General features: G+C 46.1%; 1 protein-coding gene across 2 annotated transcripts; it reads left to right on the forward strand.

Annotated features, from left to right (window-relative positions):
* Positions 1 to 37: 37 nt before the first annotated feature.
* Positions 38 to 14,802, forward strand: clcn6 (chloride channel 6). Of its 2 annotated transcripts, XM_030119413.1 has the most exons (23): positions 38 to 174; positions 1,197 to 1,256; positions 1,336 to 1,401; positions 1,795 to 1,860; positions 1,942 to 2,008; positions 3,018 to 3,124; positions 4,117 to 4,243; positions 5,073 to 5,140; positions 5,995 to 6,053; positions 6,131 to 6,263; positions 7,061 to 7,174; positions 7,265 to 7,431; positions 7,504 to 7,615; positions 8,955 to 9,084; positions 9,352 to 9,505; positions 10,173 to 10,329; positions 10,410 to 10,516; positions 10,617 to 10,803; positions 10,915 to 11,075; positions 11,911 to 12,067; positions 12,139 to 12,246; positions 12,330 to 12,455; positions 12,524 to 14,802. In XM_030119413.1, the coding sequence occupies exons 1-23, from the start codon at positions 100 to 102 to the stop codon at positions 12,602 to 12,604; spliced, it is 2,589 nt and encodes an 862-aa protein (XP_029975273.1). In that variant the 5' UTR covers positions 38 to 99; the 3' UTR covers positions 12,605 to 14,802. The 2 variants fall into 2 exon arrangements, with proteins under 2 accessions (XP_029975273.1, XP_029975274.1); XM_030119414.1 differs by lacking the exon at positions 1,795 to 1,860.
* The last annotated feature ends 1,658 nt before the right edge of the window (positions 14,803 to 16,460 follow it).

Genomic DNA, 16,460 nt, shown 5'->3' on the forward strand with positions numbered 1-16,460 from the left:
GTATTTTCTTTTTCATGTTTTACACACTAAGGTCCTCCTAGCAGAAACAACCGTTCCCTGTTTTATCCTGTCCCTGAAGGCAGCACGACAGGAGCGAAGATGGCGTGCTGTGGGAACTGTTTTTGTTGTCAATGTTGCTGCAGAGAAGGAGAGAGCCGGACACCGGAGGAGCTGGTGAGGAGGGCACACAGACTGCGGGGAGAGAGGGGGGTTTTGGCGGTCACAGAGAGTTTTGTTGGTTTGCAGCAGGGTGGAGTGACGGGAGCTGCAGACCTGCTCTCAGTCCCATCTTCCTCTCGTCTCCATGAGAGCATCACCTCCTCTCCATCAGACCACCTCCTTCCTCCTCACGCTGTGACTCTGCAACATGGTGACAGCCTGGCGATACAGGACGATCACAGCTTGATCTTCACTCTCAAAACAGGACGCTTGAGTCGGAGCGTCAAACATAAAGCCTGCGGACCAAAACATGTCCGTCAGGAGGTTAACTCCGGTCCAGAGAGAAAACCCTGCAAAGCATGGAAACCAGAAACCATTAACTAAGCATTGGCTTGTGTCCCTGTGTGGTCAGTTGTACACATTTATTACAGTTTGTCTTTTTCATTTGGTCTTTATTTTGGCTGTACAACCTTTCATTGTGATTTTTTAAGGCAGAATCAAAAAAAGTCAAAAAGTAATACTTTGAATGTTAAATTTTTTTTTTAACAGAACTGTAATAAAATGTTTAATTATTAGTTATCATTCATACATTCCATTAAATTGGCAGAGACTTGAATTTTAGTCACTTAGCAACCTTAAACATTATTTAGTTTTATGTGATCTTCAGTATGATTCAGTAAAACCTCTGAAATTAGATGCTGTGATTCTCCAGTCATCTCTGTCAAACTGACCACAGGACAAACACTTGCTCTGGTTTGTGTTCTGAGAGAAAGAAGCCCGATTGGTGCTGGTTGTGGCTCCATCCACTGAAGAGTAACTCATGTTTACAGTCGTATTATTCCATCTGTCTTCCATGTTTCCCTCTTGGTTTCATGCCACTCTGTGAAGGGGAATCCGCTCCGTTACTGCTGCTGTTGTCAGTTCTTTTTTTTTTTTGGTTAAAGTCGTGTTTGATCTTTTGCATCCAGCTGAAGACTGAGCCACTCTGACAGGAGATTAAACAGCTGAATAAAGAGTTTTATTTTTTCTTCATCCAGACAATCCTTGGCGAAATCAGAGAGGAAGAAGATGAAATATTACCCAGAAAAGACTATGAGGTGAGAAACATTTCGAGAAGAAACCGACTGAAGTCTGACTGTGTTCACGGTGACACGGTTTGTGTTTGTGCTTGAACAGAGTCTGGATTATGATCGCTGCATCAGTGAGCCCTATTTGGAGGTTTTGGAGTCGATGGACAGCAAAGTAAGACATGCAGCACAAAATCATCCACGCCACACTTGATCACTAATAGAATAAGTTATTATCATGTTATAGAACTGTCAAAGAAGCGTTTAAACATTTTGAAATATATTATCTGCATCAAATACCGTAATATTACTGGAAAGGGTTTACGTTTCTTGCCGAATATTTGACTGAATTGAACCATAAACTTCCCAGAATCCTTTTGGGCTCGTGAATCTGACTCTCTGTTTGTTTCATCACATTTCTCACACTAACCTGCTTTTTTATCAGTTTGTGTGTTTTGAATGTACCTGATCGTCGTTCATCTGTTACTAGACCCTTTTTATCCTTTTCTTATTTGTTCTATATTGACTCATTGTAAAATCAGTGTTTCCGTCTGTGTGTTGCTAACAGAAAGCTAAAAAGTACGAGGCGGTGCGGTGGGTGATGGTGTTCGCCATCGGGGTCACTGTTGGTCTGGTAAGTTCTTTCTCCTTTTTCAAAACTTCTCTACTCGTCTATGTGTTTCTGCTGAAACAGCACTTTCCACTTCTCCTTTAGGTGGGATTGTTTGTGGATTTCTTTGTTCGCCTCTTCACCAAAATCAAATTCACTGTGGTTGGTGACTGTATCCTTAACGTGGTTCCTGAAATCTCTATACATGAATCAAGCTGCTTGACTGGCACAGAACCTACGATTAGACTACTGCTGGACTCTAAGGTTTGTATATGTTAAAAGTGAGAAAGTGAGGGAGAGGAGCAGACTACAGCCAGACTGTACACCTCCCTGACGATACCGGAGGTTAAACCTCTCAGAGCTAGTGAGGCCAGCAGCAGTGGTCAGGATCCATCTGCTTGTTGGACCTGGTCACACCAGTGTGTGTGTGTAACAGAGAGAACAGGGATTATCAATACACACCCAGGTACTGTCACATCCTTTCCAGTGTCAAGCTGATAAGCAGCATGCTGCTGCATCGTGTGACGATCAGGTAGATGTATATATTGATGATATAAAGCTCAGGGTTCAGAAACCAGAATCCTGAGTGATGAGATTCGATCAATAGATCAGTCATCACAACCCTCCTGCACAGTTTTCAAGTGAAAACACTCAGTTTGCAGGCTCTGAAAGGTCGTTTTTGAAGACAGTACAGTTGCAGTCACTAGCTTCTCTACATCTGAGGAGATGAACTTTAAGAATGGAGGCGTCAGAGTGTTTATTCTGATTCAAGAAAGAGATCGTCTTCTACATTTACTGCACTGTCATCTGCATACGTGGAGAGCATTTCCTCCATACAGACGCTGACTGGACCTCTACCCAAGGAGCTGAAATCAGACTCTATCTCTGCACGGCTGCATTTTAGATAACACAGCACCAACTAGTGGTCCGACATGTAAACTGCAGTGGTTTTTGTTCTACAGTGATCGTGGTCTGCATGTGTAGCTTCTCTGAATCTAAATGTGAGGAGGATATGTTCTCCAGCAGATCGTTCTCACATCCTTTTCCACCCGATGTGATGGAACAAACCAGGTTTAAATGTTGACATTTCAGTTGTCTTCCACTGTGTGTGAATGCTGTTTACGTTTCCCTGCTACTGTTTTGATGGATGTGCTGGTTTCACCTTGACTGAATGCTTGAAGCTATAGAACGCTGCAGCGACAAAGGTTGTCTCTCTCTGTCTCTGCTGGAGCTCCTGGCCTTCAACATGACCTTCGCCTTCATTGCCAGTGTGCTCGTCCTCATCGAGGTGAGGCTGCTGCTCACTGAAAGTACATCTTTTTACTTCATTCCCACCTCCGTGACTTCTGCAGCTTAACGTTTCTTCCATCCGGTATCAAGAGTTTATATTATTTATTTGGCATTATTTATAGGGTGTAAATGACCCAAATGCTTCCAGATAATAACCTTCACCACGGAGCAAACTGGTCGTGAAATCCAAGCAGCTTGCTCATTCAGGGGTTTCCAAGTCCTCGGCGGCTTGTGCATTAAACCTATTGTTGTGAACAGGTTGTGCTCAGACTCCTAAGATTGGCTGCGTTTCCTCAGCCAGAGACCATTTCCTGTTTTCTGAAACTCGCTCTGCGTTGCTCTGTTCTGCAGCAGGTCCAAACAGTCGTACACAGCTCCACAAAAGCATCACCACATTCTAGATCAATAATACTCTTATCTTTGTTTTGTTGCCACAATAAACTATCTTTCCAAGCTTTATCAGTTCAAGGTGATAAATGTGTCATATAAAGTAAAGAGGAGGTCAATGATTAATCCACTATCGTCTGAGTCTCATCCCATAGTGTCTCCTGATGTTTCAGTCCAGATAAGGAGAGGTTTCAGAAGGAAGTAGAGGGTGGACACGCTCATTCATTTTCACCTGGAGCTTCCAGGTGTGCTCAGAAACTACAGTCAAAATTTATGGTGAACGTGAATCTTTTTAAATGTGTTGGAACATTCATCATGTTTTTATGACTGTAGATCATATCCATATTGGGAAAAATGAAAAAAAAAGACACTTTCAGTCACAGTTTTCACACCAATACGTGCACATGTGGAGCTGATGCTGAGATTTTAGCTCCTCAGTAGTGTGAAACTGACACAGAAGTCCTCTCAGCCGTCCACTGCTGAGCAGAGGAGCTGGTGTTAACGCAGCAGAGGCCTGGAAGCGGCCGCCGCTCCTCTCGTGTTGTGTGGTTGTGTTGCTGCCCTGCAGCGCGGCTTCCTAACCCGCTCTCTGTGGGCCGTCAGCCCGTCGCCGCAGGTTCGGGGATCCCAGAAATCAAAAGTTACCTGAACGGCGTGAAGATTCCTGGGATTGTGCGTCTGCGGACATTTGTGTGCAAGGCTGCGGGCGTCCTTTTCAGCGTGGCTGCAGGTGAGATTTTACATTAAACCCTGACCCACAATAACTCGCGCTGCTTTCATGCATATGGACTGAACTCCGCTCCACTTCTGTCTGTTTATTCATTCACTACCAGGTGTTTCCACTTCACAAGAACACCGTTTATTTAAGTATCAGTTTAGGGTCTGAATCAAATGATCATTTATGTTGCAATAAAACACACGTGATGAAAAAAAAAGCAAAAACAAATCAATGCCTACGTGTGAAGTAAACTTTGCCCTTTGCCCTCACCTGTTATTTTAATATCAGGATGATATCAGATGAGTTCAAACAGTGAAATACTGCTCAAAAATAGTTTCATTTCTCTTATAATTTTCAAGATGGTTCACAAAAATAATTAACGTACATCCTAACACGAGTACGATTATAGATTCATAGTAACAATTAAAATTGAGCTTTTTTTTTTGTTTGTCAGTTTAAATTCACTGGAATTCGCCCTGTTCTGAGTCTACGTGATCTGCTGTACTTTTATCTTCATTACAGAATCTACTTTCACATCGTAACCGTTATGAAAACTGAATGATCCGTGTTAAATCCAGCGTGTCCAAGCCCCACTGACCTGGACTGAGATCACGACAGATCGCATTTCCCTTCATTATTTCAGCTGGTGACAACAGAACTGAAGTCCAAAATCACTAAAAATAACCCGGTCGACAAACTGAGCCTGACATCTGCAGGTCGGGGGTTAAAACTGGGTCCAGGAAGAGAAAGTCCACTGTTATTAAAACATTTAACTGTCATGTGTTGGCCTTCGCCGTACAGGCTGTCCAGAGACGTCTTGCTGTGTTCTCTGTCTGCTCAGGTCTGTTTGTAGGGAAGGAGGGTCCCATGATCCACAGTGGGGCCATCGTGGGAGCTGGGCTTCCTCAGGTACGCCTGCTCACCGTCTCTCACACCATCACCGACATTTGAAAGTGAAACGGAGAGAATCCTCTCTGGAAGTCCAGTGGTGTCATGGCCGCCCTCATCCGGAGCGCCACTCGGCAGAGCTTCTTGGTGGCGGAGATGCTCTCCTTGCTGCTCTGCAGAGAGCGTGGTGCTAAACTTTGGACTGTCAGCAGTCTCTATCTGCCCCAGCTGGAGCTGGTCCAGCTCAGCCTAAAGGTCAGCTCGTGCTTGATGTGGCCGTGGAGATAACCTCCGTGCAGCTCGGCGCTCTCGGCCTTCTTCACGTGAGCGGCTGAGGTCTGGAAAGCATGCCGCCCTCAGACTCCGTCAGCTGATGGGGGAGATTGGGAGACAGATGGGAAATGGAGAAGGAAAGTCTGAGAGGAAGTCTTGGAGTCTGTGGGTTTCGTGCTTCAGCCTCAACGATCCCTCACTCACGAAAGAGAGTGAAGAACAACATGGAAATGAGATCCAGGTCTGCTGTGAGCGTCTCCTGAATGGTGTGAAAGACGACTCCAATGCGTGAATGAATATAAAAACTGAAACATCACAGGGCTCAGAGAGTGACAAAATAACCTTTTCATTTAAAATGTAACATTTTTCTTTCTCGTGGAGCAGAGTTTACGTTATGAAAATGTCATTATTTACATAAAACCAAACTATTACTATGGAAACGCCTCTGATTGGGCCCACAGGGTGATGTAGAGCTGGTTTAAAGAGCCGTGGCTCAGAGGAAGAGTTTCTCCTGATAGAAACTAACCTAAATGTGCAGCACTGTGTAACATGTTCATGTTCTTTGACTTGCTGAAGTGGTTTTTATTTTCCTTCCCTCTCAGTTTCAGAGCATCACTTTCAGGAGGATCAAATTTGATTTCCCATACTTTCGAAGCGACAGGTATGGCGCTCGGGTCAAAGGTTTCTCTTGATCTCATGCTGAAGGGTGTCTCTGAAACCCCGTCTCTTCCTCCTCAGGGACAAGCGGGACTTCGTGTCGGCCGGAGCGGCTGCAGGAGTCGCCGCCGCCTTCGGCGCTCCGATCGGAGGAACCCTGTTCAGTCTGGAGGAAGGTTCCTCCTTCTGGAACCAGGCCCTGACCTGGAAAGTGGTGCGGAACGTTGGAACCATCATATGACTATATGAAATATAACGCCGTAACCAACTCTAACTCTAAACTCTACAGTTGTGGAACTTTAACCACCACCTTTCAAAAGTCACTTTTATTTTCCTGTTTATCGACTGAACATCCAGATGGTTCGGTTGAGATTAAAACCCTTCAGACAATCTGTTTGTTCATAAGTTCGTGTTGCGACTCTGATATGGATGAATCTATCTAATCAGGGGGCTGTGATTGATCGAGTGTGTTTTACTCACATCATAATATTTATCCTAAACACACACCAAAAATAACTTATTCAAAACGTGAAGTTTTTTGATATGTATAATTACAGGAGGCTGTAGGTATAACATTTGCAAACACTTCTTCAATAATATAACACATTTTGTTTTATCAAACTACTGGAAAGTTATTTAATTATTGACATTATTGATTATAACATGTACACAATGTAAAATGTGCTCCTAAATGTAACTTTGCATTTTGCTCTCCATCAATCTTTCTGTTGCAGTTGTTTTTATTTACATTCTTTTCTTTAAATTTGATATTAATCATTCAGTTTTTCTGAGTGAATCATAAAGTGCTCTCTACTCATTCGAGCATTCAGTTCAGTCTTTTTAATCTTAAATCAGGAGAAACAAAGTTAGAAGCTCCTTCAGCTTTGATCTGTACACTGTGAAAAGTGTAAAGCGGCTCCTGTAATTCCCGGTTTTATCTCCATGTCTTGTTTTTTACGGTGTCAGGTTGTGTTTGCAGGTGAGCGCTGATTGAATCTCTCTCTGTTCCAGCTCTTCTGCTCCATGTCGGCCACCTTCACCCTCAACTTCTTCCGTTCGGGGATCAGCTTCAACAAGTGGGGCTCCTTCCAGCTGCCCGGCCTGCTCAACTTCGGAGAGTTTAAAGTAAAAGCTCACAGTTTTTAGTGTTTCTATCGGCACGCTGAGCCTGATTTTCGCCCCCTGAGTGACGCGCCGGTGCGTTCGGCTCCTCAGTGCTCCGACGGAGATAAGAACTGCCACCTGTGGACGGCGGTGGACCTGGCCTTCTTCGTCCTGATGGGGGTGGTGGGCGGTCTGCTGGGCGCTCTCTTCAACTGCATCAACAAGGCCATCGCCAAGTACCGGCTGCGGCACATCCACCCCAAGGCCAAGTTCATCCGGTGGGCCCCTTCACTCCCCGACGCAGGCTGGAGTGTCTTCTCCTGGCCCTGACCCTCTGCCTCTGTGTCCAGGCTTCTGGAGAGCCTCCTGATCACCATGGTGACCACGGTGGTGGTGTTTGCGGCCTCCATCCTCCTGGGGGAATGTCAGGAACTTTCTGCTCCGTCGGCTCGTAACGGCACGGTGAGCAGCGCCGCTCTCCCAGCTCTCCCAGCTCTCCCAGCTCTCCCAGCTCTCACTGCTCCATCCCGACCACATTCATCCTTCTCTTAACACCCGAGCTCCCAGTGCTCCTGGTTTCTGGCGCTGGTGAAGGAGCTGCTGCTGCTTTTAACCCTTCGTAGGCCCCTCACTGAAATACAACCTCAGTATTAATATTAATCACATTTGTTTTCACTCCTGCGTGATGTGTCTACCGGCGCCGGTGTGTGTGGCTCGCCGTCTGCTGCTGTGTTTTCAGTGTTTCTATTACCTGTCTGCTGGTGTGTGAGCGACAGTTTCTCTTAAATCTCCGGTCATTGACTTTTAACTGAGCCTGAGACTCCGCTCCTGGTTTTTACTGTTTTATTAAATGTCTTTTATTGTTTTCCTTGTTCTTATTGCATTTTATCTTGCGCTGTTTATCTTGCGCTCTATGTATTTATGACTTTCTGCAGCACGTTGTGCCAGCAGCAGTTGTTTTAGAAATGAAGTTAAGAGATATATATAAGAGATATAGTTGAAATATATTCTGGTTGAATCCATATTAGGAAAACCCTTCAGCAGGTCTTTATCGTGCTTTGGAGAGTCGCGAGCATCTAAATCACTGAAACACGGACTTTATGTTTGATAACTACAAACTTTGAGGGGTTTTCTTTTTAAAGCTTCCTTCTGGACCCTGTGGATATTTCACGGCCTCCTCCTGATCTCCCCTCTTTTAACATTCAGAGCGCTGTCGAACAGACTGATATAGTCCACATTTTATTTAAATTAACAATTATTTTAAATACTAAAATAATTTGCAGCCACTTTGAGGGTTTGTGTGTTTGTAGGTGTGTGTGTACTCTGCAGTGTGTGTGTTGTCCCAGGTTGTCCCAGAACCCAGAGTCAGTGTGACCTGGAAATGATTAACAACACATGTTAAATTTATCCCGACCCCCCCTAAACAGGGCGATCCTGGCTTTTGATGCTGTGAAATTTAACATCTTCAGCACAAAACGTTTCACATTACCTGAAACGAACTGAAATGCATCAAAAAATACACCTAAAACCTCAATTCCTTTTAGCCTTCACAACCTTCCCTTGTTGTTTCTGTTGTTTTTTTGTCACGTCAAGCTGATTATTTGATATTATTTCATTATTGTTGGATTGATTTTCCACTAAAGCTGAACAACACAGTTCCAATTCCTTCCCTTCAGCTTCTCTGTATTTAATTCTTGTGTGTGTGTGTGTGTGTGTGTGTGTGTGTGTGTGTGTGTGTGTGTGTGTGTGTGTGTGTGTGTGTGCGTGCGTGCGTATCGTCTTTTGCATTTTCTGCCTTCAGCCAACCGGCAGTGAGGACATCAATTCGACCGTTCGTCAATACTTCTGCTCCAACAAGACCTACAACGACATGGCGACGCTGTTCTTCAACCCGCAGGAGGCCGCCATTCACCAGCTCTTCCACCAGGACGGTCAGATTACTCGCAGTACTCGCTTTGCTCTTCCTGCTTCTTGTAATCGAGCACCGAGGTTGAAAACAAGCATGTGATCAGCCAGACGAGCCTGTTTGAACAGTGAGATCACAGCAAGCTGCTTTTTGACGAGTGTTTTGGGATAAAAGAACGTTTTCAGTGAAGCTGGAGACACTGTTTCCATATAAAGCTGCTGAAGCTCACATTCTCCAGTGAACCAGGCAGTAATGGAAGAGATGGTGGTAAATGTGCGTCTGGCCTCCTCAGGGACCTTCAGCCCCGTCACCCTGTCCGTCTTCTTCCTCCTGTACTTCCTGCTGGCCTGCTGGACGTACGGCGTGTCCGTCCCCAGCGGCCTCTTCGTCCCCTCGCTGCTGTGCGGAGCCGCGTTCGGACGTCTGGTTGCAAACATCCTCAAAGTGTAAGAGAAGAAATTCAGTTTACCAACTCAGGAGCTAAAGGAAGAGCAGTTATTGGACTTTGATCAATGTCCTGGAGGGTCTCTGGTGGACCTTCCTCCTCCTGTTTGCTCACATTGTCAGAATTATTGACTCCACAGCTACAGCTCCTCTCTAGAGGCTCTGTTAAGCTTTTAACACATCATTTTTAAATACACATTTTTGATTTCACTTGCACAGCAGTCCGTCTTTCTAAATACCTCAAAGTTGAAGGTCCAAATGTTCCATTTTTAAGTTTCCATTTGAGTTTCCAAAGTCCCCTCTTGATAAGATAACAGCATTAAATCCAAATAAAGAAAAGCTGGAAAAATACAGATTCATTCCACACACATACACATACACTCATTATGCTTTTAACTTTTTAACAAAACCTGATGAAAAAGCTGGAGAAAACAGCTTAAAGGGGCTGAAAAATGAGGGGTGCAATGATTACAACAAGTAAAGTTTCTAGAAAGAACTGAAGAATGGCTGAAACACATATTGCTGGGTCTCCATACAGAGGATTGAACGTATTAAAACAAAACAACTAAAATGTCTGAAACAGTTAAAATCAACTGAAACAGCTTCGAAAAGCCGAGCTGTGAGGCTCTGCCTCCGGCCGTGACCGTCCGTCTGCCGTCTCTCCTCCAGGAAGCTGGGGATGGACATCTACTCCGGGACCTTCGCGCTGATCGGGGCGGCGTCCTTCCTGGGCGGAGTGGTCCGCATGACCATCAGCCTGACCGTCATCCTCATCGAGTCCACCAATGAGATCACATACGGACTCCCCATCATGATCACGCTCATGGTGCCGTGCTTCTCCGCTCTTAGCCCTGACTCTGGTTTGAAACTATCAGAAATCCGAACGCGTTCTGTGTTTGCCATCAGGTCGCCAAGTGGACCGGAGACTTCTTCAACAAGGGGATCTACGACATCCACATCCAGCTGAGAGGAGTCCCCCTGCTGGAGTGGGAGACCGAGCTGGAGATGGACAAGTGAGTGTGGAAGCGGTCCAAGCCGCGCTTCTCACACTGATTTCCTCCCCAGGGGAAAATAAACGCTGCTGGTGTGTGTGTGCGTGCGTGCGTGTTCCAGGCTGACAGCCAGTGATATCATGGAGCCCAACCTGACCTACGTCTACCCTCACACCCGGGTGCAGTCGCTGGTCTGCATCCTGCGCACCACGGTGTACCACGCCTTCCCCGTGGTCACCGAGAACCGGCAGAACGAGCAGGACTTCATGAAGGGCAACATCCTCATCAGCAACAACATCCGCTACAAGGTGGGAGCGAGCGTCGCGCTGAAGCCACTCCGGTCCGCCGCCGCCCCCGGTCCGGGATGCTCGCGTGCCGCCGGTCGACTGACCGCCGGCTCTCCTCGCCCCCTCCTGCAGAAGTCCAGCGTGGTTTCCCGAGCGGGCGAGCAGTGGCGCCGCTGCCAGTCCATGAAGTCGTACCCGTCCAGCGAGCTGAGGAACGTCTGCGACGAGCAGAGCGCCATGGCCAGGCCGGCCGAGGACGGCGAGGACATGCTGCAGGTCATGCTGGAGAGGAGGTAACACACACACACACACACACACACACACACACACACACACACACACACACACCTGTTCGTATGACTCCATGCATATGAACACACCACATTAATTTCTCATATTTTGTTATTCACACAGATAAAATTAAACTAAGAAATCCTCCTGAATGTGTCCACTGTCCTAAATGTTGACAATGAGTCGTATGTCCACGAGCAGCAGCTGAAAACTGCAGACACACGTTGAAAAACTGCCTCCAGAAGCTTCAGATGTTGAAATGATGATGAAAAGTCACTTTAACACAAACAGAAAATAATCAATGGATGTGTTTTCGTCTCTGGCCAAAGGTAATAACGGTATCTGCCTGACAAAGAGCAGGGCAGCAGCGTTTACTGCTGGAGGTGGAACCGTGTGTTTACAGAAAAACAAAAAAATAATAAGCATGTATTCAGTTTTTAAAAGTACATTGAGGTGAAATGAACTCTTGAAGTTTACAGATCAATAACTGAGACAAACAGTCGGAGCTGCCGACAGCAGGATGCAAACACTGATCCTGTCCGTCTCTCTTATCTGGTCAGATTGATCGTCATGTGACTCCTGACCTGAAACAGTCTGAAGAATCAAGCGTCATGCGGAGCTGTAGAAACTCACCTTGTAGCTTTGTTTAGAAAAAAACCTTCCAGCTGTGTCAGGAAACGGCCTGAAGCTGAAGATCCTGCTGCAGGATGGAGGCGCTGCCAGAAGAGGGCGCTCCAACACCGCTCCACAGACTTCTTCATTGATATAGAAGAGCAGGTGCACCAGGTGAAGAGGGTGATGTCTGTCCCCCCGCTCTGTCCCTGTGGTGCCGTGCAGGCAGGCTCCGTACCCGAACCTGTACCCGGACCAGTCCCCCAGCGAGGAGTGGACCATGGAGGAGCGCTTCCGGCCGCTCACCTTCCACGGACTCATCCTGCGCTCCCAGCTGGTCAACCTGCTGGTCCGAGGCGTCTGCTACGCAGAGAACCAGTCGGTCAGTATCGCCCCGACGCCGCTTCACGGCGGCCTCGGAGAGCTTCGCTCACGCCGATCCTCCGCTCGCAGAACGCCATGCAGCCCAGGCTGTCGTACGCCGAGCTGACGGAGGACTACCCCCGGTACCCGGACATCCACGACCTGGACCTGGCCCTGCTCAACCCCCGCATGATCGTGGTACGGCCCGGGTTCACACAGCGGACCGAGCGACCGCCGCCGCTCACTGCAGGGTGTTAATAAAGGTGTGTGTGTGTTGGCAGGACGTGACGCCCTACATGAACTCCTGCCCCTACACCGTCTCCCCCAACACCCGCATCTCGCAGGTCTTCAACCTGTTCCGGACCATGGGCCTGCGGCACCTGCCCGTCATCAACGCCACCGGAGAGGTGAGCGCCCGGCGAGCCTCCCAGCGCTCCTCCGACTCCGGCTCTTCACCGCCGCCTCTCTGTTTCAGATCGTCGGAATCATCACGAGGCACAACCTGACCCACGAGTTCCTGCTGGCCAAACTGCGGCAGCACTACATCACCATCTGAGCCGCCAGCCGCGTCCTCGAACTCCGCAAAGGTCTCCGGTCCCATACCGAAATCCGACAATAACTCTCTGCTTTACAGGACATCTGAGGTCTGGATTCAGTCTGAACAGAAAAGGAAGGAAATGCTTTCTGTCGTCGCTTCATTTCCCACATCAGAGTTTAATGAGAGGCGTCCTGACGCAGCGTCTGACCCTCCTCCTGGACCGGGCGCTTTACCGTGATCGCATGTAGACCGCATCGGCCAGCAGCAAGCATTTCCACGTGTAGTACTTTATCATGATCCGTCACACTCACACACTCATTATTATTATTTAACTACCGATTAATGATCATTTTTCATCTGACTTCAAATGTTCTGATGTCAAAACGCAGACGTTCGGTGAAACAGGGACACTTCAGTTTGACTTTGCTCTGGGGTGTGTGTGTGTGTGTGTGTGTGTGTGTGTGTGTGTGTGTGTGTGTGTGTGTGTGTGTGTGTGTGTGTGTGTGTGTGTGTGTGTGTGTGTGTGAGAAAGTCACCTCCTCACATTGTCCTGCTCACAGACCAAAGTCAAACTTCACACCCAGCATTCCTCTCTCCTCTCTCTTCCAGGACTTTTCTGTTCTTTCCATCGTCACTGTTGCACTTTGGGGTGTGTTTTAATTTGCGGTGTGATTCCCGGGTTTTGATGCACTAAAGCGGGCGGCCGGACCTCAGAGGAAGACTCTGCCGGCCGATCACAAGGTTCTAAAGTTACTCTTCCACCGTTCTGCGCCGGTAACACGTCCAGTTCTCTGTTGTCTTTCATCCTGGCGACTGTTAAATTACTTTTAATTTTGTTTTTGGTTCAGACTAATCAGTTTTAGAAGATTTAGAGTAAAAATTCATCTGCAGTCCCAGCTGTGTGTTTCTAAAGGTGTTCAGGTCTAATCCTCTGGTACCTCATTCCACTTAATTTCCCTAAATGTGAATTGAAGTCAGTTTGTGGGTCTGAAGTCATTTGTGTTGCTCAAAGAAACTGCAAAGATGCATATCTGCACAGAAAATGTCTGTTAATAGTGTATCAATGTAAAGCAGAGCACATTACCACTGTTGTGTGTATTTATTATTTTTCTTGTAATTATTTCTCAGTTTCCGTCCTAAATGTTGCCACAGAAGGGAACCTTGTAGCCATGAACTAAAGCAGAAGCTTCTTTTAGAAGTTGATTCCTCTTTTTTGTTAATTTCCTGAAATGTCGTTTCCATTTCCATATGAGCTGAGACGGTCTTTCTGTGTTTATAATATCCAGAGACGTTGAGTCCAGAGAGGGACGATGGCTCGTCTCCACCTGCTCTCAATAAATCAACAGTTAAAGCTCATTTTCAGAGAACAGAATTGACAGAACTCGTGGCATTTCATCTGTAATCCTCCAGCAGAGAGTTGGGCATTCTGCTCACGGTTCACCTTCAAAGTAAAAGCCTGTGAGTCCTGTGGGAACATACAAATCGGCATTATTTAACAGTAACACGATCTGAGCACAAGTCCCCGGTCCTGGACATCGTCCTGTGAGACGAGCCCATGAACCCCCTTTCTAACGGAGCCGGTAAAGCAGCCCCAGGCCATGATGCTGCCTCCACCGTGCTCCACCGTTTGGACGCTGTTTCATGCAGTGGCGGATTTTCATCCCACTCAGAGCTTCATGTTCTTCCCAAACTGTTCGGTCTTGGTTTGATTTGTCCAGAATTCCTGACACGAAGCCTGTTGGATGTAAAGACGTTCCTCTCATCACGTTTTGTGAACACCTGTTTGCACCTGTTTGTTCTGGTACTTTCCATGATTTGAACTCTTAAATCAGCTGAACTCCTTCAGAGACGTTCCTTCTTCTAGTTGCTTCCTGTTTAATTTAAATATATTTTTTGCACAGTTTTATTTTTTTATGCTATGTTTTTTGCCGTCTGTAAGATATTAATTCATTGGAATCATGTGAATGCTTTTGCAAACGGACCAAAGCCGTCCGGGATTTTATTTGTTTCCAGTCTGGACAGTCTGACTGTTGTTAAGGGAAGTTGTTTCTTCTGACTGTTTCCTGTCAGACGAAGTGCAGAATGTGAGATTTAAAGCAGCCCCGCGGCGCCACACGTGGAAGGGTTTGGTCACCTGGTCGAATGCCAGATTTTCAGTTAAAGGAGCAGAGAGTCTGCTGTCTGTGCCTTTGTTTAAATAAAGGTTTTATGTTTCACCTCACTGTGTGTTTGTGTGACTTTAGAGATCAGAAACATACAGAAACTACAACCAACAAAATCTGAAATCATATATTTTTACATTTTTTACATCCATATGCAGACATGATGGAAATCACAAGATAAAATATTTTCTCAAAGCTTCATTCAAAATAACAAAATGTTTCCGTAGTCAAATAAAATTCTTAATTTCTTAGGGACTAATAAGGACTGCTACTGTATCTGTTTTATTAACAGGAAGCAATTCAGCAGTCAAGATCTCTGGTTCTGCATTCTAAACAGTTAATATGACAGCATTACAATGTTTGGATTTCTGTTTCTGGCGATATAAGACAGATCACAGCATAACGAGAATATGCAAAAGGTGTGTTACAATTCAAAGAAACAGGAAATATTCACAATATGAGTTCAGACGGAGACTCGAACCAGACCGACCGGGGTCACTGGGGGTCGTCCGCACCGTAACCTGCCAATCTGGAAAAAAAACCACAACATAAACTGGAATGGGAACATAAATTGTCCCTGCTCCTCATTAAATAAGCTTCCATCTTCATTCCAAAAAATAAAGAAACATTAACTGAACTCATCAACAGTCAGTTCACACCAGATACTGCAGTCTAATCGTTCCTGTCACATTCACGGGCTCTCCAGCAGCGCCAGCCAGCTGCAGCAGGCTGTGATTCCCCCTGAAGCTTCTCGTCTGATCGGCCATGTGTTGATCTCTCTGAACGGCGCTGTTTGCAGCCCCAGAGGTTCCACAGACGGAGGGAGAAGGTTTCAGCTGCAGCTCATCATCAACCACCTCTCACATGGAACTGAAGTCTGAGCAGCACTGAGACGGCACTGAAATCACTAAAGTTACAGTTAAAAAAGAAAACAAAGGTTTGTGCAGAGGTTGTGTAAATAATGCTGTCAGGTATTTGTGATCACAGATGAAGCTTTGGTGACTTTTCCAAACAGCGTCGGTGACGCTCAGCTCTCGAACATTCGATCAGAGATAATGATGTTTACGAGGCTCTTGAGATGCAGCCTGAGTGGGCTGAATGTCACGCTGTCATTCACCTCCATTTGATCCAGACGGTTAAAACCCCCCACATTTAACCCCCGGGGTAATTGAAGCACGGCCGTGACGGCTGAGTGGCTGCCCGCAGGAATGTGGATGAGAGGAGGGAAACGTCCTGGGTGAAGGTGGATCCCTGCAGGGAGGATGAGGCCTGAGCGCTGCCGCTGCTCAGTTCCTGATCATTTCTGTATTTGGACAACAAAAAAAGGGATTAAATGGGGGATAAAGCTCATCAGTTTAATAAGAAATAAACATTTTCAGGCCTGGACCCATATGATTTTCAAATAGGTCAAACCTTGATGTATTTTAATGGTTCTTCACTTTCCAGAGTGATTAAATCACATATTAATTGAACAATTCAATCATCCTGCCATGTACAGTGTAAATAAATTGGTTTTGTATCACCTGCTGCATTGTTTTGTAGCTTTCCTTGCATTTTAAATTAATTTACATGAACTTTCCTGCACGATGCAACATGGAGAAAATCAGTTCCTAAACGTGGCATTAAGTTATCATCTTGCTCAATGATTACCGATTGTGTTTTTATATCAGAATTTACAATTTTAAGTTTGAATCTGTTCAAAATTTTCCTTC

This window comes from Salarias fasciatus, chromosome 20 (genome assembly GCF_902148845.1).
Source record: "Salarias fasciatus chromosome 20, fSalaFa1.1, whole genome shotgun sequence".
Classification (NCBI taxonomy): Eukaryota; Metazoa; Chordata; class Actinopteri; order Blenniiformes; family Blenniidae; genus Salarias; species Salarias fasciatus.